General features: G+C 40.6%; 1 protein-coding gene across 1 annotated transcript; it reads left to right on the top strand.

Annotated features, from left to right (window-relative positions):
- The first annotated feature begins 1,540 nt into the window (after positions 1 to 1,540).
- LOC121601084 (pleckstrin homology domain-containing family F member 2-like) lies at positions 1,541 to 27,058 on the top strand. Its single transcript, XM_041929895.1, is given in 8 exon segments — positions 1,541 to 1,795; positions 2,314 to 2,580; positions 2,970 to 3,095; positions 3,160 to 3,231; positions 3,234 to 3,265; positions 3,407 to 3,544; positions 25,559 to 25,672; positions 26,944 to 27,058. Coding segments are annotated over 8 exon segments (801 nt in total). The 5' UTR covers positions 1,541 to 1,779; the 3' UTR covers positions 26,980 to 27,058.
- The last annotated feature ends 307 nt before the right edge of the window (positions 27,059 to 27,365 follow it).

Raw genomic sequence — 27,365 nt, 5'->3', positions numbered from 1 at the left:
CATTTCCACATGTGTAACTGTATTAGTGCCAAAACTGTGTCGAAACCAAAACGCGCTCTCGCCTCCGTGTATTTCACACCGATTCTCCGCTTAACTCTAGGTTTTTACACACCCCATGATAAAATATCCCGCTCGTTGTTTGTAGGGGTATCTTGGGGGATACCTGTAATAGGAACGCCACACGAGTTGGTTTACCCAAGGTGGATTAAAAATAAAAGGTGGTGGAATCTAGTGCATTTTGACAATTTGTCACTTGACATAAGGTCCCCAGGATTCAAACTTTGTTTACATATTTTGAATTGGTTCATTTATTTTTTTACATCATTGTTTCGATTAAATATTCTTTAAAATCGTACGACGTACGACGAAATCGTACGCCCGACGTTATCTGTCAAATTCCATATAAATCTCGTCCGACAAAATCGCATCGGATGAGCGCTGTCACGGGCCTTAGTCTGAAAGATATCATTGGATGCGGCGTCCGACGGAATCATTTTTTTTATTCCGTCGTACGACGAAATCGCACGTCCGACGTTATTTGTCAAATCTCCTATAACATTTTGACAGGCCTTCCCTAAGTGGGTATAGGGACTAGGTGAGCTTATAGGTTTGGCGGGAAGGCCAAATTGGACGAACGAATGACAGGAGGGGATTCGATTGGGATACGTAGTTCTTCACCCACACTACGACACATCAACCAAAATAGCCATTGGAATTCACACGCATACATCAACAAATGATCGAATCCCCTCCTGTCATTTCGTTTTCATTTTTTTACAGCAATGCTGTCAATTTGTTCGGGATAAGCCCACCTGTATAATAAACCCACTTTGGGCCTTCCGATAAAATCGCATCCGATGGAGTGCAGACATGGGCCTAACATGGTATGTGTAATCTACCTTGGTTTACGCCCAAGGTGGATTAAAAATATCAGGTGGTTGATAAGGGCCTTTGGGGGGTCGCCATAGTTGAGGGATTTTACGTCATTATAAAACCGTTAACCAATGGTTTCCGCACACAAAGCATAGCAAATAGAAAAGATTGATTTGTTACTAAGTGCAATTTATTGTTTCTATTGATTTTATTGAAAAAACAGATGTATTAACAAAAGATTTGATGATTTGTTTATGCACGAAATGTAAAATCATGTGAGTAAGAGTTCGAATCTTACGTAAATTGTCCATGCTGCTCGTATATAATGAGTAATTAACGTGAAAATTGCAAAAACAATAATTTCTTAGTTTTTATCCTCAAAAATGTAGAAAAAAAAACAATGAATTATAGAATAAATTTACGGAATAACAAGAAAGAACACACTTAAATCTATGTTTTAATGTTAAATGCGAACTCGCAAAGCCCAAAATATATATTTAAAAAACATTATATCGAAAAAATGTGGTAGATAAATTAAATGAACAATTTTAAAAAATGTAAACAATGTTTGAATCCTGGGGACCTAACGCTAAGTGACGAATTGTCAAAATGCACTAGATTCCACCACCTGATATTTTTAATTCCACCTTGGTTTACGCCAAAGTTTAAGCTTCGTATGACGTCCGTATAATATGCAGCACTCTTGTGTCAGCAACAGCAGCGACTGATCAATTAGCAAAACAGAGAGCTGGAAAAGAGCGAAAAGGATATTTATCAAATCATACTGCTTAAATACTGTGCGCGTTTTCATTTTATTATACAGTGGATTCTCTTGGCAATTTGAAATATAGTTGGGGTGTGTGTTTTGCATTGTTTTAAAAACATTGAAATTATTGCTGCTCAAATATGGTTGACAAATTAGGTGAGTCGACTTTGTTGCATTTAATATCGTCATGAATTGTTCTTTGTGCGCCAATGTCAATGTTTTTAAAACGTATTAGCTTGCTTAAGTCATTCATGAACGTTTAATTGAGTATTAAAAAAATATAGTATTTATAAAAAGTCGTGCGCATCTATGATATTTATATATAAATTAACATTCTTAATACTTGATCAAGTTATGATGAGGTATGAATATGACTCATCCATGTTTAGCTGTATCAGCCGCATTCGGTCTTTGGTTAACTTTTGTTATTGTCAACAAATGCATTCACCGAACGAATTTTAAATGCCTTAGTACAATAACAAGACCGTTCAAGCCATGTTTTTCAACACTGCCATTTGATCTTCACTTCACTGGACCAAATACAGTCCAACTAAAAATTAAAACATTTAAACAGCAAGTATAGCAAATTACAAAACAATCTTTCTTGATATTAGGAAACCAATATTGAAACATTTATTCAATTTAATTAATATTTCATTTTTCTTTGTTTTCAGTTAACAGCGAAGCCAATGCTCGCCGAATACAGATGGTGGAAAACTGTTTCGGAACATCTGGCCAACCATTGTTTCTTCCCGGGCGGGTCCTCGTAGGTGAAGGTGTTCTTACAAAGATGTGTCGTAAACGACCGAAAGCTCGTCAATTTTTCCTATTTAATGATATTTTGGTGTATGGCAATATTGTTATTGGCAAGAAGAAGTACAACAAACAACACTTAATACCGCTCGAAGAAGTCCAACTGCAAGCACTGGAAGATAATGGTCGTAAGTAATACTATGGGCCAGTGCTCTCCAACATTTTTTAGGATAATGGACCATTTGTGTTTGAAAATAGATTTGCCGCGACCCAGATACATTAAGTACTTATGTTTAGTAGACTAAGTTCTAAGCCTTTTGATAAAAAATATGATAAATATTATTCTAGACATGCCTGTTGCAAATTTAATCTGGATTGTGGAGGAAAAATTACAATGTTTATTGTAATAAGCTTTTCTTTTAAAAAAAACCCAAATCTTTCGCGGATTACGTCTGTTATCGCCACGGACCACAGGTTGGAGATCGCTGCCATAGTCGATATCATATAGGATATTTTTTATAGTAGCAAATATTGTGATTCACCCATTTTTGTTCGTCAAATATTCTGCTCCACACAGAGTACCGGAATGGATGGTTGATACGTACAGCCACTAAGTCGTTTGCTGTGTATGCTGCGACACAAACAGAGAAGCAGGAATGGATGGCACACATCAACAAGTGTATAGAAGATTTATTGCGCAAGAGTATGGTGAAGGTTGGATTTCAGTAAATGACACATTCCCTTATCAAGATTTTTTTATTAAACAGGCGGCAAGAAACCAGTTGAAACACATGCTGCTGTATGGGTTCCGGATAGTGAAGCTAACATCTGCATGCATTGTAAAAAACTCATTTTACCATGATTAACAGACGGGTACGTTTATTACAGAAATAGCCAGTTATCAAACATGTAAATTATCAATTCATTTAATTGAAAAGTCACTTGCACAACACTTAAGATACGGGATTTTAAGAACATTGAGCACTTGGTAATTTTTTTTTTAAATTATTTTAGCATCATTGTCGAAATTGTGGAGCAGTAGTATGTGGTCCTTGTTCGTCGAAAAAATTTATTCTACCAGGTCAGAGCAATAAACCTCTGCGAGTATGTCTGGATTGCTATGACAATCTGACATCAATGAAGCGTGACGGAGTAAGTATTGATACTAAAAATATTTGTTGCACAGTAGGCAACATTATTACTCATACATTATTTGAAGTATTTCGAGTGCTCGGCTATTTCTAATGACTTTAGAAATTCTTTTAATGTGAAACTCCTGTATTGTTCTATTGTTTGCCCAGTTCTTGAATTTGTCAATATTATGTGGAATCCTTCCCAGAAATACTCAAAAGAAATGCTTGATTCAGTTCAGCACATGGTCACACGTTTTTGTTTTACCGTCTTCTTTTCATTTGGATCGGAACTCCAACATCAACACCACAGCAATATGATAGCACAAATCCTTTTTTATTTAAATTAATATTATTACGGCTTCGGTCATATTTTCAATACATCATGTATCGATCGATTTTGAGGACATTTGAATTCCATACACAATGCCTGTTTGTACAAACACTAGTTTTTGGTTTTATCATCGCCCCGTCTGTTCTGGAAAAAATAACTTCAAGGTAGTGATGGGTTAATTCGCACTTTTTATGGGGTACAACGCACAGTGTACTGTGGTGTGTGTGCGTGGTACAGTATCGGACAATAAGATAGGGCCTTTTTTTTCAACGCACCATGCACCCGTTGGGACAGGTTTATGTGTGGTTTGTATTTGTTTGTTTTTGTGTGTGCGTGCATGTGTGTCTGTATGTGTGTGTTTGTATGTTTTTATGTGTGTGTGTATTTTTGAGTGTGTATTTGTGTGTGTGTTTGTGGCACAAAGATGTCATTTCGGATCGATTTGTAAGTAGTTTTTTGTGTGTTTTGGAGTAGGTTTTTGTTGTTATTAGCAGGACCACCGCCTTCGTGATCAGTGTTTCTTCAATACATTAACAATCTCACGGTATTCCTCCGCCGTGGTTTTCCTAGGACGTCCGGGTGACTTGCACGTTTCGGTTGTCCGAAGCGCGTTTGCCACAAAAGTGCTCGATCGTTCCATCACGAACTCGATCGTTTTGTGCTTAATGCCAGCAGCTGTCTTTCGCTTTATGATATGGCGCTGATAATCGGTACAATGTTTACCTCGACCCATTGTTACTAACATTGCTTGCTTGGACCGTCAAGAACGCGCTGGTTAAAAAGTTGGACACGGCTGATCCCGTGCTCTTCCTGCGTTCTGCTTCTACACGTGATGACTTACATCGTTGTAGAGCAGCGAAAACAGTGTACAGGCGTCCCCCGAGTTACGACCCCCTCGAGTTACGACGATTCGCAGATACGACGATTTTGATTTTGACAGTTAAAAGTTGTCATTGACAATAAATTGATGTATTGTTTTGAATATCTGGGCTGATAAACGTTATACACACATTTCCAAAGATTCCAAAACTGCCCGATCTTGAATATCTTTATTGTGTACGGTTTTAAAATATAATTATTACATTATCGAACATTATTTTAAATAAAATACACGATATCATAAATTTCAACTCTTCAACTTCAGTTATAAACTTTATATTCAGAGATATTCGACATACGACTTTTTCAACTTACGCCTCGCTTTGGGACATTTTTTCGGTCCCAAATACAGACGTATCTCGGGGGACACCTGTAAAGATAAAAACTATCTATGAGTAAGCGAGTGAGCGTTTACCCATTTAAATCGAGAACAGAATACTGCCGCGCTCATGAAACAAAACGCCCATTGAAAAGAACAACTGCGCGCTTACTCAATGCACGCACAAAGTTTCCTATGCACACACGAGCTTCAACGCAGAGATGCACGCAGGCCTTTCAATGGCGTACACTGGAGAAACACCTGTGAGGGAATGCCGAGTTCATTGCTATTGTGCGCGTGTCCATTTCGCATCGCTGTCGCATGCACATTCATCAATCAGCACACCTGCGTTCTCGTCCGTAGAACAAGCGCTGCTGCCGATGCAAACTTTAGCTTTTATCTAAGTGTGTACGCACGCTGTTTCACATGATAACACACATTATCAGAATACTTTCAACGCAATATGACATCATGGCAAGCTACGTTTTTCAGACACAAACCCGCACACTCGAAGATGCACGCACAAGAACATTAAAAAACACACACACACACACACACACACACACACACACACACACACACACACACACACACACACACACACACACACACACACACACACACACACACACACACACACACACACTCAGACACACACACACGCACACACACACACACACACACACACACACACACACACACACACACACACACACACACACACACACACAAACACAGTAACGTGGTAAACAAGTGCACGGTGCGATGAAAAAAAGCCCTATCTTATTGTCCGACACTGTACCACACTTAATATGTGGCAGCACAATTTTTGTGGGCGCACAGTTATTGAGTTCCCGCACAGTTTGCGCGCGCGCACACAGTTACTGAGCGGCCGTACAGTTTTTGTTCGCGTACACAGTTACTGTGTTAAGGAACAATTTTAGTGAGCTCACAGATACTGTACTGACGCACAGTTATTGTGCGCGCACAGTTACATCGCGCTCTCGCACCAGTTATCATACGGACGTTACACGAGGCGTAACCTGGATTTCAGCCATACAATCCTATTATCTTTTGACGGGAGGTTTACGCTCTCTCATACAAATCAAGCGTAAAATTTTTGAGCTTCCTGTGTCGCTGGTATAATCCGCATATTAGATTCGAACAAGCGTATTGATTTTCCATTTTGCAGAAACAAGACAGACATCCGGCCGTATCAGGGAGCTCGTTCGTTCCCGGGAACGTTCACCGCGACGCTCATTTTCACTCACTTCATAGCCCTCTATGATCAAAAATTAGAAAACCCTGGTACAACCCTGTCCACTTATGAGCGACGAACATTCTTCGACAAACGAGCTCCTCGATACGGCCGATCGTTTCAAACGTATCTAATTCCAAACAATTTAATGTCTGGTGTCTTGTCCGATTGTTGCCAGAGCGTACATTGCGCTTAAAATAGAGCGTACTGTGCGCGCACAATAACTGTGTGGAACAAAAACCTTTGCGGGTCACACAAAGTGTGTGGAGCACAAAAAGTGTGCCTGTGATTTTACTGTGCTGTGTGTGCGTGGTGCCACAGTGCTGCTTGAGTCATTACTAGTTGCAACACTCCATTTTATGATTGCAAACCTCCACAGAATGCTAGCACGATTCCTCTACCCGTTTGAAACATTTACTTTAACCGGTTGAACTATTAGGCCGCGGGGCCACGGGGCTTTCTCAAGCTGAGAAAACATTCTCAAGCACCCATTTAATTTCTCAAGCACTCAAAACTTGTTCTCAGGCGCGAGCCCGTGGCCGTTGTCTATTTTTCTCACTCTGAGAAACTGATATAGCCACTCAAGCTTTGTTTGAAGCTTTGAATAGAAAATAAGTTTTTATCGCATTTTTTTTACTTTTTTAATTATAAACATTTACATTATAAACATAAACATTGTGCAAAGTGATTACCGAAAAACGAATAGCACAATTGCTCCTATTTCAATAAGCCAATCGCTGCATCCTCAACTTTCTCAAAGATTCTCAAAGATTCTCAAAACCGATTTTGTTCCGATTCGACAAACGCTGAGAACGAGGGTTTCTCAAAAGCACTCATGAGTGGTTGAGAAAATGAGCGTTGAGAATCCCCATGGCCCCGCGGCCTTACATTATATGACATGAGAATGGATTGCAATCAACTACGTCTGAATCGTTTTCAGCTACGTCTGAATCGTTTTCAGCTACGTTTGAATCGCTCTCAGCTACCTTTGGATTTTGCGGTAGCTCGCGCAAATTTCGTTGCAGCGCAACCGTTTATTCAGTGACTGCGGTACACATTTGCATCCCAAGGAAAGCATTACATAATTAATTCATTAAATTGTAAAATCTATTTACATTTTTTATGTGAATCTTACATCATCATTCATACTTTATTCATTATTTGACTAAGTTTTCCAAACAATCCTGCACAATCTTCTTCTTTTTGGCGTAACGACCTTCGTGGACTTTTAGTCCTGTTTAGGCTTTCGAGATTTAGCCGGATATTCCTTCTTTGCTATGGAGGAACGGTCTGGTTGGGAATCTATTCTGATGCGTAGAAGCCGACAAATCTGTCAAATGTTATTCATTGCTTAAAAATGGGGTTTCAACACAATTCTCAATTGGGTTCAAACATAGAACAATATGAAATTGTTACTTATCAAATCGTCTGTTATGAGGAGAATCGTGAGGTACGCCGAGCGGTCTCTAAACTTTGCGCCACAACAAAATTTGCGCGAGCTGTAGCTAAATCCAAAGGTAACTGAGAGCGATCCAAACGTAGCTGAAAGCGGTTCAGACGTAGTTGAAGACGATTCAGACGTAGTTGATTGCGATCCATTCTTATGGAATGCGATCCATAGCAACCGGATAAAGATTCAGAGGAAAGTGAGAACAGGTAATATAATTAAGTAATATACTTAACACTAAATTTAGCGCACTAAATGGCACTATACATCTCCAAATAGAGTTCAAATCCGTTCTGGTAAAGATTGTCGAGCGTTCTAAGCGCAGGATGAGAGAAAAAAAGGAAAAAACACGTAAATGACACTATCAGGCCTATTATATTGTGTTCGCCATTCGAGAAGATTCACTCGCATGCTAACTATGCGACCAAGCAGTTTGTTAAATACAATTACAGTCCATGAAATACGATTACAGTACACGACTGCCATAAACCCATAGTGTATTTTTCTCAGAAGGATGGCATACATCGGTGCAAATTTTAAATTATATTTACTTTGAGTGTCATGCCTATTATATATGATAGCCAGTTATGTTTCCCGGGGTGCTAGGCTATCATATATGATAGCCAGGAATAATTAACTTTAAATCATAATGTCGTATAACCGATAGGGCATCAATCAATTTTGCAAAAACATAAAACAAATTTTAAACCAGTTTGTAATGTATGCGGTTGTGGCAAATTTTTATTATTTAATTTTTATAGAATAATTCATTGATACCCATAAATGGTTGAGAATATAAATGCAAAATAACAATTCTGTAGATCAATATAATGCAGCCCCATGTATTTTTGTTATAATGTGAGTTTTCAAACCGTCTAATGAACAGCAGATATTAGTTAAAATATCATCTAAACGTCAACATACTTTGTTTACATAATCGCTTTTCAATGAAGCACCCCGTTGAAACGTTTGACTGAGCAGGTGCTAATAACTCAATTAATTATCCATGTTTCGGCTAGAATGCTACAGCGGAGCAAAGATATACTTCTATTTTTTGTTAAACATCATAATTGTATCACAAACCAGCATTAAAAGCCCTAACACTAAATAATGAAAAAAGTAACCATCGTGGACGGCTCTAGCGAAAAGATTTCATATAATGGATGCAAATGAATGCGGCGGAATAGAAAATTATTTCGGGCCAAATGAAGTAGCACGTCAGAAAAGAAATACGTCTTAAGTGAGATGAATTGTTCAGCTCACATCGCAAATAGACTTGGTGAACCGTGTATCACTTTCCTGGGGGCCATGGCTATCATGTATGATAGCCATACAAAATGTAAACAAAAAGTGCTTGGCACCCAGAGAAACATTAACAAAAATGGTCTGGCACTCAAACAGGCATAGTATATTGCGTTCGGCATTCGAGAAGATTCACTCGCACGTTAATTATATTCATTTTCGTATCGTTTTGGTAGCGACGTTCCCCTTCGAGTAACCCGTACTGTATTGGTACCGTATTGTTCGAACAGGAAGGTGCATTAGAGAGATTTATACCGACAGCTAAAGCTGTCAGAAACGCGCAAATTTAACCTCACAAAGAGTTTAAGCCACTGTGTTACGTGTGTAATTAAGTTTATAATTAGTTTATCAACACTCTCATCAGTCATAGTTACCCCATTTCTAATAAAATTATGGAAAATAATTCTAAAGAAGTGCTGAATCCGTTTTTTTACACATACTCCAATTACCAGTTGCCTCGGCCAACTGTCAAACACACAGATTAGACATGGGCAAATTGATTCTTTACGACGATTGGAGCGAGCTGGCTCTTTTCGTCCGCTCGCTGCGTCCGCTGGGAGTAAAAGCAAAACAATCACTAATGAGTTTTCTTTTCATTAATTGTGCTCCCCGTTTTTTGCATCCATGGCATCCTTTCATTAATGAAATAATGATGTTTTTAGACAATAGCAATAATCAGGCAGGAAGAAAAAACAAAATGTCACTCTGTGAACGAATGGTCACATATCATTATAATAGTAAGTCTTTAAGCAATATGGCAAGGCTCTACAACCTAGCTCGCGAGCGCACTGTCTATCAAAAATACGTACAGTGGCCGGCAAAATAAAGTGGCCACTACTTACAATTTTACATTTTTTTATTTTTTTCTGGCAAAAATGAAGTTATTGTACTGCTTTATTTTTTGAAACATTGTTTGTGATATGCTTAAGAATGCGCAGTACCATAGCATAACAAAAATGAGAAGTTTGCTTCAAGAAAAAATATTTTTTCCAAAATTGATAAAAATCACTATGCCAAAATAAAGTGCCCACTTTATTCATTCTACAGAAAATATTTTTATGAACAAATATAACACCCAACTAATAATTTACATGCGTTCCTCTCGCATTCTTTACATGTTCGAGGATCTTTGGCGTATTTTTTTTCAATTTCTAAAGGTTTATCTAGTTCTGCATCTAGTTTTTGCATCTGATTCTTCTCAAGCGTTATCAAGAGCATTAAATTTAAATTTATTTGTTTGTTACACCAGTTTTATCCACCTTCGCACCTATAATCTGCCACAAATTCTCGATGGCACCAAGATTTAGACTTTATGGAGGACATGCAAGTGTTTTTTATACGATACTAGTTGAGAAATGTTTTTTGTATTGATTATGTGTGTTGAGATGTTAGCCTGTAGGAACATGTTTTTAGTTTCCAAAACCCATTTTTTCCCAAAGTATTGATGAAGAATGTTAAAATAGGTATCAGCCATAGTTGTATTTTCGATTCATACCAGTTTTCCCGCTACTCCTAAAGATTAACACCCCCTAGCTATCACATTGCCATTTTCGTAATTTACTGTCCGTTAGATGTGGCGTCCTCCAAGGTCCTCGTCCGATCTACAGCAAGACTAACAAAGCCAATTGGCTTCAATATGATCAAGAACATGCAGATATATCGTTAAACTGATATTTGGACAGATGAGTCCAAATTAGAACTGATGTTCAAAAAATATCTAGACGCGATCCAACAAACCAATATGTATGAAATGTGCAATGTGATGACCAGGGAGGGGATTCCTATACGAGAAGTGGGGAGCATGCTTTAAATCGACGGCGTAATGAAAGCTAATACCTATATAAGCATACTATGTGAATTTATCTGTTTTCTGTGAAAAATACGGAGTTAGTAAATAAATTGATGTTACAACAAGAAGACGACTCAAGTTATACACGAAGATTTTTTTTTAATCAAATCGAATAAAACTCCTTTAATGGCTCTCACTTAGTCTTAGTACTTTTAATCTTATCGAGATTTAGTGTGCACATTTTAATGCAAATGTGGTGACGTGATTAAGAAAACCAAAATATGTTAAAGCTCTGAAATACTCTTAGGAAGAACCAATGCCAAATATGTGCAGATAAAAACAAAATAAATTACGTCAAAGATCCTCGAGCATGTAAAGAATGGGAGAGAAATGCATATAAATATAATTTGGTGGTATATTTGTTCATAAAAATATTTTCTGTAGAATGAATAAAGTGGGCACTTTATTTTGGCACAATGATTTCGATCAATTTTGAAAAAAATATTTTGTCTTGAAGCAAACTTTTCATTTTTATCATGCTATGGTACGGCGCATTCTTAAGCATATGAAGAACAATGTTTAAAAAAATAAAGCAGTACAATAACTTCATTTTTGCCAGAAAAAAATAAAAAAATGTAAAATTGTAAGTAGTGGCCACTTTATTTTGCCGGCCACTGTAGCTATCAAGAACAAGGTAGCTCGGGAGCGCCCCTTCTCTTCTCACTACCTATTTTGTGCAGGCAGCGCGCTCGTGAGCTAGCTTGATACTCTCACTATGCATGTTGGCGCTCGCGAGCTAGGCTGTTTTTTCTGCATGGGTTTTGGACCAAGGACGCTCGCGAGCTTCCCTGTTCTTGCTACGTATGGATAGGCAGTGCGCTCGCGAACCAGGCTGTTTTTCTGAATGGATTTTGGACAGGCAGTGCGCTTGCGAGCTAGGCTGTTTTTTTCTGCATGGATTTTAAGCATATACGCTTGCGAGCTACCTTGGCCAGGTCGGTTTTCTCTGTGTGTTCCGCACATACGATGCGCTCGCGCTCTACGATGTTTTATACGTGTGTTTCGTAAAGGTTGTGTGGTTCGACGACAGTATCTTTTGAATTTTTTTTAGATTTGGGTTTTTTTCTCGGGGAAACTTGTTTCAAACGAGCTTTTTTTTAATTTTTATGCGAGCGGGCGAATCATATTTTTCTGGAATGAAGAGCGGCGAGCTTACTAATGGGAGCGAGCGAACCTTATGATTCCCGCTCTCCTTGCCCATGTCTAATACAGATGCAAGAACAAAAATGTCGACGAAACCTTCATCGATTCGAATGGCGAAAATGATACCAATTTTTCTTCCGCTCGACTCGAGCTTCCGATGGAATCAAATGTCATTCGTGCGAAATAATAGGCCTGAAAGTGTTACACTGCTTCTAGACGACTCAAGTTAGTGTATTTATCAGGTGGGTTTATGATATTCTTCGTCGCAAATACATCGACACACGATTTGACAATTCGTTCCATAACAAAGTCTATTATGCCTTGAAGATAAAACGGTGTATCGCATAAATGGTAGATAGTGTTACTCTGGAATAGGGGCCTTTCACGATTCTAGTCAGCTTTTTTTTTTGTATGGTGTTTGACAGTTGGAGGTTGAAATCATGTAAATACTCCATACAAAACCACACATAAAACTACCAGCTGTGCAAAGCTACGGAAGGCGTTATGGCGTTCTGAGAATTTTATCATGCCTTCCTTTCTCTCCAACGGCAAATTTGTCCCTGGCTCCGCCTCATACCCCTCGCCTAAGCGCGCTGTCGAAGGTTTGGTTGTGTTGGTGCGTCAGACGGCCAATCGCTGTCAGCCATCGTCCGTGCTCTTTCCCTCCCTAGCGCTATCTCATTCTCGCGTGTGGTCAATGCTCGCGAGCTGTTGTGGCGCCTAAAAATGCCGTTAACAAACATTGCGGCGATGAAGTTGAATTTCACAAATCAAACCAAAAAAGCGCAATGAGTTCAAACGCTGCAATGTAAAAATGACCAAGGAATCGCTAGCTCACGCTGGAGGGTTTGCTGTGCAAGTCGCTGAACTCTAATTCGCATTGACACGTTCAGCCCGGCGCTGATTTTCATCAATTTTCCGTTCTGCCGGCATCTAGAACGCAAGCTGATTATGATACCGGCATCCTAGAAAGTTCACTGGCAGTCCCTGGGGCCTGCCATCGAACTGAACATGTTAAGCATTAAGCATAACTTTGTTACCCTAAGCTTTTGCTTTCGTATGCTGTAGATTACACAGATATGCTGTGCCGTCTGCGCAAGGGTATGAGCGTGCGTGTGTGTGCACAACTGTCGCCAAATGTGTTTTCTTCCGGAATGTTATGATCCATCGGTCAAAGAAAGGAAGGTGTTCAGGAAAGGCGGAAAGACGAATTGAGGCCCCTGTAAATGGTAACTAATGACTGGGAGGAGGGGGTAGTGGCACACAGCTGTTGGGAAATTGAACAGTATACTTAAATTGCCAGCGGAGTGAAGGAGGGTGGCGGGGGGGGGGTTTCGGCATGTTAGCATTAATTAATTAAATTAAATGGACCCCTACGATCATCAGTCACAGGCCCTAAAACTATTGCCGGCATGGAAAAGGGGGGGGGCGGGTGTGGGGGTCTCCAAATGGTTCTCCAGCCAAGGGGCCTTAACGATCATCTTTCCGGGGCCCTTGTCGCTAATAGTCTGTCCACCAGTAAACATACAGCATACTACAGACTAGAGATCTTCGGCGACCGCCTAGTCCGCCTACCGTAAGGTCCGCCGCTGGTTCATGACGGTGTTTTTGTGGAGGTTCATCCCCCGCGTATGCGTATGCACCGGGCAGATGACAGTGTGGCAGTATGCAAGTTACCCGCTGGATAGGAGCGGTCGCGCGGCAACGCCATCATTCCGCACATCTGCACGCACCCTTGAAAGCGCGCACGCGATAACGCACCTATGAACGCGCGCACGCGATAACACACCTACGAACGCGCGCACGCGAGAACGCACCTACGAACCCACGCACTCGCACGAGCGAGTACGGCTACCTTATCGGAAGAAAGGCTGGTTCAGCTATCATGTAGCGCATCCTCATCCCTAGCGCCGGGCGGGGTGGGGAATCGCGACATGATAGAGTGAACGGTCACTTTCCCCGCGCTGTGTGTGTGCGTGTGTGTATCGAGACCCGAAAACCCTAGACAGATTTCGGCACATTTAAAACATATTTTATTGCCACTATACATCGTGCTGCATCATACTTAGCATCAAACATGTTCAAATAAAAAAATATTAGATTAGTGTTAGACGTTCTCCTACGCTTTTTTGAAATAGGCTTCTTCACCCTCAATTGACAGGGGCATCGAATGGTCTCATCAGCAGCGGCACGAAATAAAATAAACCATCAATACACCGATAACACTTTAAATCCCAAACCAACCCAACCAGCTTCTCCCACGGCGTCTCAAGGTCACACACAAATTAATAAATGCTAACACCCACCAATAACAATACACATCCGCAATGCACATATGAGTATCAACGCATACACCGCAACAGCCAATCAGCTGGTGGCGGAAGGCACGGGCAGAAGCGCAAGTAAGGCAGGACAGGGCGAGGGAGGGAGAAGAAGCGGACAAAAAAATGGGCGCCAATATTTTTAAATTTTTTGACCGTTTTTTTTGCTCCGCCGCCATAAATAGTTCGTCCATTTCGCCAACAGATGGCGCTAACCCTGCGCAGGCCTGCGCAGGAATCGCTGAAGTCCAGCGCGGGGATCGGGCCAAAATTTTTGGTACATTTCCTGCGCTGGAAACTGCTCGAATTTGCGCAGCGGGTAGCCTGCAATTTTCAGTTTAGATTATCCTACCCGCTGCGCAAAGCGACGGAAGAAATCATGCCGTTCGGAGAATTTTATCATGCCATCTTTTTCCCTCCAACGGCAATTTGTCAAGCAGCTTGTCGAGCTACCCTTCCCTGGCTCCGCCTCATACCCCTCGCCTGAACGCGCTGTCGAAGGTTTGGTTGTGTTGGTGCGTCAGACGGCCAATCGCTGTCAGCCGTCGTCCGTGCTTTTTCCCTCCATAGCGCTATCTCTTTCTCCCGTATGGTTAATGGTCATGAGTTGCTGTGGCGCTTAAAAAAGCCGTTAACAAACATTGCGACGATGAAGTTTAATTTTCACAAATCAAACCAAATAAGCGCAATGAGTTCAAACGCTGTCAAGTAAAAATGACTAAGGAATCGCTAGCTCACGCTGGAGGGTTTGCTGTGCAACGCGCAGAACCCTAGTCCGCATTAACACATTCAACCCGGCGCTGATTTTCATCAACATTCTGTTCCGCCGGCTTCAAGAACGCAAGCTGATTGTGAAACCAGTATACTGGAAAGTTCACTGGCACCGCCCTGGGGCCTGCCATCGAACTGAACGTGTTAAGCATTAAGCATAACTTTGTTACACTAAGCTTTTGCTTTCGTATGGTGTAGATTACACAGATATGCTGAGCCGTCTGCGCAAGGGTGTGAGTGTGCGTGTGTGTGCAAAACTGTCGCGGAATGTATGCTCTTCCGGAATGTTATGATCCATCGGAAAGGAAGGTGTTCATGAAAGGCTGAAAGACGAGTTGAAGCCCCTGTAAACTGATGACCGGGGAGGGGGTACTAGCACACAGCTGTTGGGAGATTTAACAGTATATCTAAATTGCCAGCGGAGGGAGGGAGGGGGAGGGGGCTTAGGCCATGGGACCTTTACGATCATCAGTCACAGATCCTACAATTATTGCCCGCATGAGGGGTGAGGGGGGGGGGGGGACAAATGCTTATTCCGCCACAGGGCCCCAACGACCATTTTTCCGCGGGCCCTTGTCGCTAATACTCTGTCCACTTGTAAACATACGCCATACTACATACTAGAGATCTTCGGCGACCGCCTAATCCGTCTACCGTTAGATCCGCCGCTGGTTCATGACGGTGTTTTTTTTGTTGAGGAGGTGCATCCTTCCTCCTACCTGCTGGGTATGCACCGGGCAGGAGACAGTGTGGCAGTATGCAAGTTGCACGCTGGATAGGAGCGGTCCCGCAGCACCGCCGTCATTCCTCACATCTGCATGCTCGTCGTGGGTTCTAACCGCGTATGAACCGTCCGCCGTAGCAAGAACTAACTATCCGGCTACGTGTACGTCAAGTCCTGAAAAGGCCAACATGATCGCGTAGGCCGTAATGACAAGAATAATAATAAGAAAAAGAACTTTGAAGCGCCATCCGTACCGGGAAAGAGTTTGTTATGACTTTGTTGCTGCCGGGTCTACCGCCGTGGCGCGACAAATGCACGGAATACACTTGAACAAAGGACATGAACCTACCGAGCCTTACCCATTCCAAGGCAGTGCCGGTCGCACGGCGTCATGATACCGACTCTAAGTCAACAAGCCGCGAGATTCTGGACGGACAGGTGCAGCACCATACGCGCACCGTAATAAACCAATCCAGAATCCTCTTTTGTATGAGTTCAATTCAAGTGTTGATTCCACTTGCGTCCGCTAGCTGAATTGGAAAGAAATGTGCTACATATCACATGCACGATTGCTTCGATCGTGTGTCTTTTTAACACCCCCAACAGCAGAACTATCGCAAAGATCGTGGTGCCAATCCGATAGTTGTGTTGTCTCTCAGGTAGCGAAATCGAAAATGCATGGACTTTGTAGCCGCAGTGGATGAAAATGTACGCATCAGAATCAAATAGTTTTGGGGTTTCTACACACACACACACACACCACACACACACACACACACAAACACACACACACACACACACACACCACACACACACACACACACACACACACACACACACACACACCCACACACACACACACACACACACACACACACCACACACACACACACCACACACACACACACACGCGCGCGCGCGCACCACACACACACACACACACACACACACACACACACACACACACACACGAGCACACACGTACGCACGCACACATGCACGCACACATGCACGCACGCACACACACGCACACATGCCGTACGCGTGCACGCGGGCACGCACCCGCGAAAGCGCGAACGCAAGCACGCACCCACGAAAGCGCGAACGCAAGCACGCACTCCGCCCCGCCCCCCCCCACCAGACCACCCCCCCCCCCGCATGATCGATTACGGCTACCGTATCAGTAGAACGGCTGGTTCAGCTTTCTTGTATCGCATCCTCATCCAAAGCGCCGGGCGGGGTGGGGGATCGCGGCATGATAGAGTGAACGGTCACTTTCCCCGCGCTGTGTGTGTGTGTGTATCGCGACCCGAAAACTCGAGACAGATTTCTGCACATTTAAAAAAAGTTATTTTATTTCCATTATACACTGTGCTACATGATGCTTAGAAGGTCGTTGAAGCATCAAACATGTTCAAATTAAAAAACATATTAGATTAGTGTTAGACGTTCTCCTACGCTTGTTTTAAATAGGCTTCTTCACCCTCATTGGCACGGGCATCGAATGGTCTCATCAGCAGCGGCGCGAAATAAAATAATCCATCAATACACCGATAACACTTTGAATCCCAATCCAGCTTCTCCCACAGCGTCTCAAGGTCACACACAAATAAATAAATGCTACTAACACCCACCAATAACAATACACAACCGCAATGCACGTATGAGTATCAACGCATACACCACAACAGCCAATCAGCTGGCGGCGGAAGGCACGGGCAGAAGCGCAAGTAAGGCAAGGCAGGGTGAGGGAGGGAGAAGAAGCGGATGGGCGCCAATATTTTTAAATTTTTTGACCGTTTTTGTTTGCTCCGCTGCCAAAAATAGTTCGTCCATTTCGCCAACAGATGGCGCTAACCCTACGCAGGCCAGCGCAGGAATCGCTGAAGTCCCACGCGGGAGACCAGTCAAAATCTGCGCTGGCCAGCGCAGGCTTTTGGTACATTTCCTGCGCAGGAAACTGCTCGAATTTGCGCAGCGGGCTAGAATTTGATTCGAGTACCTGCTCGAAAAATGGCAAAACAAGGTAGTGTTTACATTTATCCCAAGGTGCATTAAAGAGGTCTGGTGAAGGAATCCAGATACAAAGTGTATGTAGTCCAGGTGGTCTCATAGCATGTTTTTTATAACCAAATTTAAATATCACTTTTTGGCAGGATGGATGAAAATTTTTGTTCAAACAAGCTTTCTGGAGACTTGACGAATACATAAAACACTCTTAAAATCTTCATTCAGAAACAGAAGCGATAAAAATAAGCCTTCTAACGAGCTGTCAAATCGGCATAGTCCGACGTGTTTACGTATAGCTCCGTGATTTATTTTCCGTATTTCGGTTATTTTAACAAACAATCAGTTTTGTCTAAGTAAAAAGTTGTGTAGTGGGCTTGCCCACAACGTATTATCCATACTTTTAGCATTTGTGCTGGTTCTTCTTCAGTTGCTCGTCGGTCGCATCACCCGCGTAGTGCGTCTATTAACCGGTCAAGGCATCGACCTGTGGATTCCTTTTCAAAATGGAGCATACTTGCAACTCTTGCGCAACCGAGATCACCGAAGACCTGATTAGCTGTTATATTTGCAACTCACCGTTCCACATCCGCTGTTCGCGCATTCCTGAGAATGCACTGAAGCTAACCAACGAATACCAACAACTCCACTGGTGCTGCCTGGCGTGCAACAATGTGATTATTAATCCTCGCACTAAATACATCAAACAAGCTTTGGCCCAGTCGAGCATACAAACAACAATGGATGCTGTTGCCAATAGTCTCAAATCTGCACTTGAACCTCTAGCAAAAGAAATTCGTACTGGTCTATCGCAGCTTAATGAATCGCAGAAGAGAACACCACTGAGCAGTCACCCTCCTGCCAAATTGCGCAGAGTTTTACCAGCGAAGAGATTATTCTCCGAGTTGGTCAGTGCTACAAACACTTCACCTGCTATCTCGCTTGTCGCCAAAAGAACAACAAACATCTATAATAACAATATCAACAATAACATAGCCGTACCGTCACTTGCTGAGCACAAAAATATTAACATCACAAATAACATCACTTCTTGCCAGCCAATTGCTATTTATGGCACGGATAACGATTCTCCAAACCCTCCAACCGTTCAAAACCGCTTTGTACCCAAAATGTGGCTTCATTTAGCTAACATTGCTCCTGGCACTTCCTGTGAACAAGTCGTGGAATCTGTGAAACGACGGCTGGCCACAACCGACGTCATTGCATTTAGCTTGATGGGCAAAAATTTCGACACTACTTTGGCTAGACCGATGTCGTTTAAGGTTCGCATCCCGGCTCACCTTCGTGTAACTGCGTTATCGTCCTCGGTCTGGCCTTCTAATCTACGTGTACGTGAATTTATACTACGTGATAACCGTCCAGTCTCATCCCATACTTTGGCTTGTCTCACACCGATGAATGCACATGAAACCCCACTTCAAAGCAACAATGCAGTGCCTATTGATAATATTCCGAAACCGGCCGAGCAAACCATCAATGAAAAGCCAAATAGTTCATCACCTAGTAATGTACAACCAATAGTGCGCGATATGGAGCATTCACCTATCCCAGCTGATCGTACGGCTCAAAACAATGACGTTCATCACGAACACAGCTCATGAAGCTTACGCACACAAGAAGCATCAGCCAGTCGCTATTCGCACACTAACACTTCATGTAATGACCACGCACGCACTAACACAGCAACTCACTTGAAAATGTTTTCAGTTGGCGATATTAAAAACATTTCACATGCCAAACCGACTGACACTGCTTTGAAACCATGTGATATACATTTTCACTACCAAAATGTTAGAGGACTACGTACCAAACTCACAGAATTCGGATTGAACACATTGGACGCTAAATATCAGATAATAATACTCACCGTCGGCTTGACAATTCAATTCCATCATCGCTACTGTTTGACCCGGGCTATTCGGTGTATAGATGTGATCGTAGCTTGTCTAATAGTATGCATACTCGTGGTGGTGGCGCACTGATCGCATGCTCATCCTTATTGAACACCCGTGAACTCACTCTACCTCGTAACTCACTTGAGCAAGTGTGGGTTACCGTTCGCCTATCTTCTTGCACGATATTCATCGGGACTGTTTACATTCCTCCTAATCGAGCTAACGACACAGATACTCTTACATCTGTGATTGAAAGTGTAAGTGCAATAGTAAACCATGCAAAAACTAATGATCTAATATTTTTGTTTGGAGATTTTAATTTTTCGGCAGTATCGTGGTCACTATCACAACAAACATTTGGTCACTCATCATCGTTCGCGCACTATGTAGCAAATTCATCATCTTCGGTCAGATCCCAGTTTTTTGATAAAATTAACGCTAGCGATCTTTATCAAATAAGCTGTATCAAAAACTCGCTTAACCGGCAGCTCGACTTAGTATTCGCAAATTTTATTGCCGCAACTTACTGCATCGATTTGCACCCCTGCCCAACACCACTAGTCTCTCTTGACCTGTACCATCCAGCCATCGATTTAACGGTTCGAATTCCAAGCACAATGCCTAACCCTACACTGACTCAAGCAAGTAGACCTAGGATGAATTTTTATAAAACCAATTTTACTCGGCTTGATGAGCTCATAACTAATTTTAATAGCCAGTTCAGAATTAGCCAGTTTAATTCTGTTGATGAAGCCTTATCGATATTCATACGCTTTCTTTTATCCTCGTTTGATTCGTGTGTACTAATTATCACACCAAAGAGCGGCCCTGCTTGGTCTGACCGCCACCTAAAAAAACTTAAAAGAGCTAAGGAAGCTGCATTAAAAAAATATACGAACTACAGATCACCTGTTAACAAAAGCATATTAAATGAAACAACTCGCTTGTACCGTAGTTACAATAAAATACGCTACGGTGGCTACTTGTCTCGGTTGGAGAAGAATTTCATCAAAAGGCCCAAAGCTCTCTGGAGTTTTCGTAAGAAACACAATAGTACAAATGTGACACCTAAATTGATTTTCCACAATGACCGAGCTGGTTCAACTGCTTCAGACATTTGTGATATATTTGCGTGTAGATTCGAGGAGGCATACACAATCTCAACTACGGACGACAATATTATCACCAACGCTTTAATTAATACTCCTAATGATGTCATCGACCTTAATTTAACTAATATATCGCAAGAATCTGTTCTAAATGTGCTCAAAGCAGTCAAGCCCAAAGCTAGTCCTGGCCCAGATGGTATTCCTGCCATCATTCTCAGCCGATGCTGGGAGTCCATTGCGCCGATCTTCACCAAAATTTTTAATTTTTCTACGCAAAAACGAGGAGAATTCCCCTCTATTTAGAAGAGTTCATGGATTGTCCCCATATTTAAAAAAGGTGACAAGGAAGATGCAGCCAACTATAGAGGCATAACATCACTCAGTGCTGGAGCCAAAGTTTTTGAGAAAGTGATCCAAACAAGTTTACTCACGGCTTCATATCACTATATTAGCCCTCAACAACACGGTTTCGTTCCAAAGCGGTCGACGATTACTAACCTTGTTGACTTTACATCACAATGTCTCCGTAACATGGATAGCAGGATGCAAACAGATGCAGTTTATATGGATTTAAAGGCTGCTTTTGATAGCATCGATCACAACATCCTTTTAGCCAAGATGAATAAGTTGGGACTTGGGCGAAATTTAATATGCTGGTTAGAATCGTACCTTGTCAATCGATCGTAAGCTGTATCTTTCTCACGGTGCCATTCAAGGTCTTTCATTGCATCATCTGGTGTGCCACAAGGTAGCAACCTGGGTCCACTACTGTTCGTACTGTTCATCAACGACCTATCGTATGTAGTACCAGTAGCGAATCATTTAATGTATGCAGATGACATTAAAATCTACATGACGATAAAAAATGACACAGACCACTCCGAGCTACAACAATACCTTCTCGATTTTCACCAATGGTGCAATCGAAACCGCCTGAGCCTCTGCATTGAAAAATGCCGAGTCATTTCATTCACACGAGCACGAGAATTTAAGAACACCAGCTACACAGTTAACGGTTTACCAATAGAACGCACTAATGCTATGAAGGATCTCGGAGTCATACTTGATTCAAAGCTGTCATTTGACCAGCAAACAGACGAGGTGATTACCCGAGGTAATCAATTGCTTGGCATGTTGTTTCGGATAACAAGAGATTTCAAAGACCCAGTCTGCATCAAAGCGTTATACTGTGGTATTATCCGCCCGGTACTCGAATACGCCTGTGTCGTCTGGAAGCCCTCAACCTCAACCTCAACAACCTGGAAGAAAAGACTTTCTGAGAGAATGGAATCGATACAGCGTCGCTTATCCCGATACGCAACACGCTTGTTACCTTGGCCACCTGGCAGTCAGTTACCACCTTATGAAACGCGACTTCTGCTCCTTGGACTGCAACCGCTCCACATCCGACGCCGTACCGCACAACAACTATTTGTGGCTGGTTTACTGCAAAGTAACATCGACTGTCCTTCCCTACTCCAGCAGTTAAACTTTTACGCGCCTGCTGTTCAGCTTCGCTCTCGTCCGTTACTTGCCCTGAACCGTAGTCGAACTGGATATGGATCTAGAGACCCCCTCAACTCCATGATTAGGGTGTTTAACGAAGTTCGTCATTTGTTTGATTTTGGAACCTCAGTGCAATCCTTTAAAAACTGCCTTAGAAGCGAATTATTAAGATGATCTTACTACTTATTTTAATCTAATTTTAGACTTAAGAACATTCACACGGATCCATTGTTATCCATTGAACGAGTAATAAACAAAATTAATTCTTGGGATAAGGTGTTCAGCGTTCAGCCTACGAACTTAAAACGGAAAGGGCCCCATAGTTAGAAAAAGAAGCCAAAAACCTGCTTGATGGCCAGTTTTTGGATTGATATCAAGATATGAAGGTCATCTATTCCTAACAAAACCGTTGCTTCGCAATATATGATACAAAGGAAGTGATTTGAATGAAAGTAAAAACGGCAGCACACTTACGGAGAGTTCTAAACAATAGCTGATAAGAGTTCCAGTTTACACATCATCGAGTTCCATTCATCTCACCACGAATTACAGGCCTATCATATTGCGTTCGGCATTCAAGAAAATTCACTCGAACGTTCATTTTGTTCATTTTGCTATCATTTGAGAAGTTGCTTTTCCATCGCCAGTTCAAGTCGACGAAGCTTAAATTGGTATCATAAATATCGATCGGGTAGGTAGAATCTTGTGATTTTCTACCGATAGTTCAAGCTATCGCAAACACGCAAATTCAACCATTAAATGAGTTGTGACCGCTGTCTACATTTGTAATTATATTCAACACAAGTCTAGTGACACTTTTTTAGCTCTCATTTAACCCATCCGTGACCAAAATATGGAAATTATTCATTTAAAAGAAGTGCTCAATCACTTTGTTTCACTTACTCCGTTCATCGGTTGCTTCGATCAACTGGCAAGCACACTAGAACAAGAGCAAAAAGTCGACGAAACCTTCATCGATTCGAATGGCGAATATGATACGGCAAATTTTCTCCTGTTCGATTCTGGGGCTTCCGACGGATTCGAGAGTCGTTCGACGTATATCAGGCCTATCATGGTGCACTTGGGGCATTTTGGCTTCAGGTAGGCTGTGCTCAGTAGAGGGCGGGTGTGAAAATCGCGCTCAGAACGAAAATTTACCCATCACCACAATGATACGAGTGTACGGGTATGGAAGGCTGGTGGAGTGCGGAAGTATCAGGCCTATTATTTTGCTCAAATGATATTCGATTCCGTCGGAAGCACTCGAGTCGAGCGGGATAGAAATTGATATCGTTTTCGCCATTCTAATCAACGATGGTTCCATCGACATTTTTGTTTTTACATCTGTGTGTTTGACAGTTGGTCGAAGCAACCGGCGGTTGGAGTAAGTATAAACAAAAGAATTAAGCACTTCTTTAGAATTACTTTTTCCATAATTTTTGTTGGAAATGGGGTGAACATGAATGATCAGAGTGTTGATAAGTTAATGTTAAACTGAATTACACACGTAACACAGTGGCTTTAATTAGTTGTGGGGTTAAATTTGCGCGTTCCAGACAGCTTGAGCTGTCGGCAGAAAATCTCTTGAATGCACCTTCCTGTTCGAACGATACGGGTCCGATTTTTACTTCGTCGACTCGAATTTGCCGACGGGTTTTTCGATGGGAAACGTCGCTACCAAAACGATAGAAAAATGAACATAATGAACGTGCGAATGAACGCAATATAGACCTAAATGTACATCATAAAAAATGTCTTAAAATAGATACTAAAACTTAATTAAAACCAAAATATTTCACGTTTTTATCTTACACTTACTGAGATATAAGCCATAAAAATACAAACTTTGTGTTTTTTGTCCCTTTTTGAGCTATTTTTTGACCCAACATAAACTATCATATTTTAGTAAATGATGGTCATATATTGATAAACAATGTGTCGTTGGCAAGGATTTTTGCCATACTTTTATGTTATGTCTGAATATTTTGCAAATAATGTTTGTTAAGTTCATCAATGATCGAAAACCAAACATCTTTTCCGATTTTTTTTATTTTTTTTTGGAAAGGGATTTTTTATGAATCGACTCGATTTCAGCAGTGATTTCAGTTTTACCGTTGAAATTAGCTGCGACCATCCGCGACACCGAAAATTATTTAACTTTTTCTTGAAAAGACCGCGTGAGATTTTACAGATTAGGCCTAGACCTATGCCCCACACTCAGTTCATTAACATGTCTATATTATGACAGACATGTTGTGCTAGGTCTTCGCTAGGTCTTCAGGACGCATAAATATCTAGCCGAAATGTGCTCCAAACAAGATGCAAGATAACTTCTTCTTCTATGGCGTAACAACCGTTGTCGGTCAAGGCCTGCTTGTACCACAAGTGGGCTTGGCTTTCAGTGAATTATGTATTATAATTAGAGAATAGTCAGTTCTAGGTATAGGGCACGGTCCATCCGGGGCTTGAACCTTTTTCTTCTTCTTCTATTTGGCGTAACGTACTACGCGGACATACAGGCGGGCCTGTACAGGCTTTCGAGACTTAATTCATTACCACGTAGCCGAATAGTCAATCCTTGCTACGGGGGGCGGTCCATTCTGGGCTTGAACCTATGACGGTTATATTATGAAGTCGTACGAGTTGACGACTGTATCACGAGACCGGCCCAATCGTGCAACCATTATGTGGGGGTTTGCAATCATAAAATGAAGTGTTGCAACTGTTTTGTGGAATTTTGCAAGCATAGTGTGGAGCGGTTGTCATATATGCATATAAAAAAACATGTATATATATGTATATATGTATATATATATATATATATATATATATATATATATGTATATGTATATATATATATATATATATATATATATATATATATATATATATATATATATATGTGTGTGTGTGTGTGTGTGTGTGTGTGTGTGTGTGTGTGTGTGTGTGTGTGTGTGTGGTGTGTGTGTGTGTGTGTGTGTGTGTGTGTGTGTGTGTGTGTGTGTGTGTGTGTGTGTGTGTGTGTGTGTGTGTGTGTGTGTGTGTGTGTGTGTGTGTGTGTGTGTGTGTGTGTGTGTGTGTGTGTGTGTGTGTGTGTGTGTGTGTGTGTGTGTGTGTGTGTATGTGTGTTAATTTTTTAATTTTTTTACAGAACAAAGCACTTGCCGGTAACAACAACAAACCAGCTAACTCTACTGAGAGCTCCGGTGAAGATGATTCAGGAGATGATGACGAAACCCTTAAGGATAACGTGACCCACGACGAGGTATATATCCAAATTCTTCAATTCATTTAATTCATAAATTAAATATCATTTAAAAAAACTAACAAAACAATTATGCTGTACCGACCTTGCTACCGATAATTTTTTACCATTTCCATACCATGGTATAATTCAGAAGTATCTTACAGGGTTTTCGAGGATTACATAGACATGTTCAGCGAGTTGTAGAATCGTTCAGGCATGTAATAGACTCTTTCAGCGAGATATAGAATTGTTCGGAAGTAGGCGTTGACAATAAATCAATAAATCAATAAATCAATAAATCAATAAATCAATAAATCAATAAATCAATAAATCAATAAATCAATAAATCAATAAATCAATAAATCAATAAATCAATAAATCAATAAATCAATAAATCAATAAATCAATAAATCAATAAATCAATAAATCAATAAATCAATAAATCAATAAATCAATAAATCAATCAATCAATAAATCAATAAATCAATAAATCAATAAATCATTAAATCAATAAATCAATAAATCATTAAATCAATAAATCAATAAATCAATAAATCAATAAACCAATAAATCAATAAATCAATAAATCAATAAATCAATAAATCAATAAATCAATAAATCAATAAATCAATAAATCAATAAATCAATAAATCAATAAATCAATAAATCAATAAATCAATAAATCAATAAATCAATAAATCAATAAATCAATAAATCAATAAATCAATAAATCAATAAATCAATAAATCAATAAATCAATAAATCAATAAATCAATAAATCAACAAATCAATAAATCAATAAATCATCAAATCAATAAATCAATAAATCAATAAATCAATAAATTAGTAAATCGTTGAAATAAAAATTTAATTCATTAAATATTTAATGTATTAATTTCTTTTGTTGCTTTGCTTTTGTTCAACATCAGCAATACATTAAACATACTAACATATAAACCTTGGCTCTCGTGAGCAATTTGGAAATGAAAATGTTAAATTCTGATTTACAGACCGGTACCTATGTTAGGCCAAAAGGAAATTCCTTATTTTATATTATACCTACTCCTTTTTCTGTATTTTTATATTTGAATACATACATTTGATGAATTAAATAATATTTCATGTACCTTAAATTGTATGTACACATCCTTGTACTTAGTTTTTTTCGAAAGGATGACCAGGACGTATCTTTACGTATCTCGTGTGTTAATCAAATTAAATGTAATTTGTATGTTACTTAGGAGTGGTACGGATGATTTCTAACTCTAGTTTCTTTTCTTTTATTTCAGCCCAAATTTTACGCTGATGGTAAACTTGAAAAATAGAACTGTGAATGCTTTAATGTACCGTTCATATATAATACCAGCAGTTGTTATAATAAAGTAATTATCTCGGGAGAATGTATGTTTGGTATGAGCCACGTTTTTCATTTTTATTGTATACTCTTACACTCGTTTCCAGCTACATAAGAATCTCACTCCGTTTGCATCGAATCGCAGCTCCATTGGATTGGATTCAATACCATTAGATTTTTGACAGCAATATTCTGTTTACAGTGCAAATCAAGGCTAGTTTTTACTAATTCAAAACGTTTTTTAAACTTTATTTTATTACGTATACTCCTTTAATTAATTAAACAAAACCTAGCTCAAAGACACCTCGGAATATCCCATAAATTTTAAATTTGTTAGTTATCTCAAAAGCGTCTAAC

The sequence above is a fragment of the Anopheles merus genome, unplaced genomic scaffold (genome assembly GCF_017562075.2).
Source record: "Anopheles merus strain MAF unplaced genomic scaffold, AmerM5.1 LNR4000023, whole genome shotgun sequence".
In the NCBI taxonomy this organism is placed as follows: Eukaryota; Metazoa; Arthropoda; class Insecta; order Diptera; family Culicidae; genus Anopheles; species Anopheles merus.
Note: the sequence above shows the minus strand (reverse complement) of the source record. Positions and strands in the feature narration are given on the sequence as shown.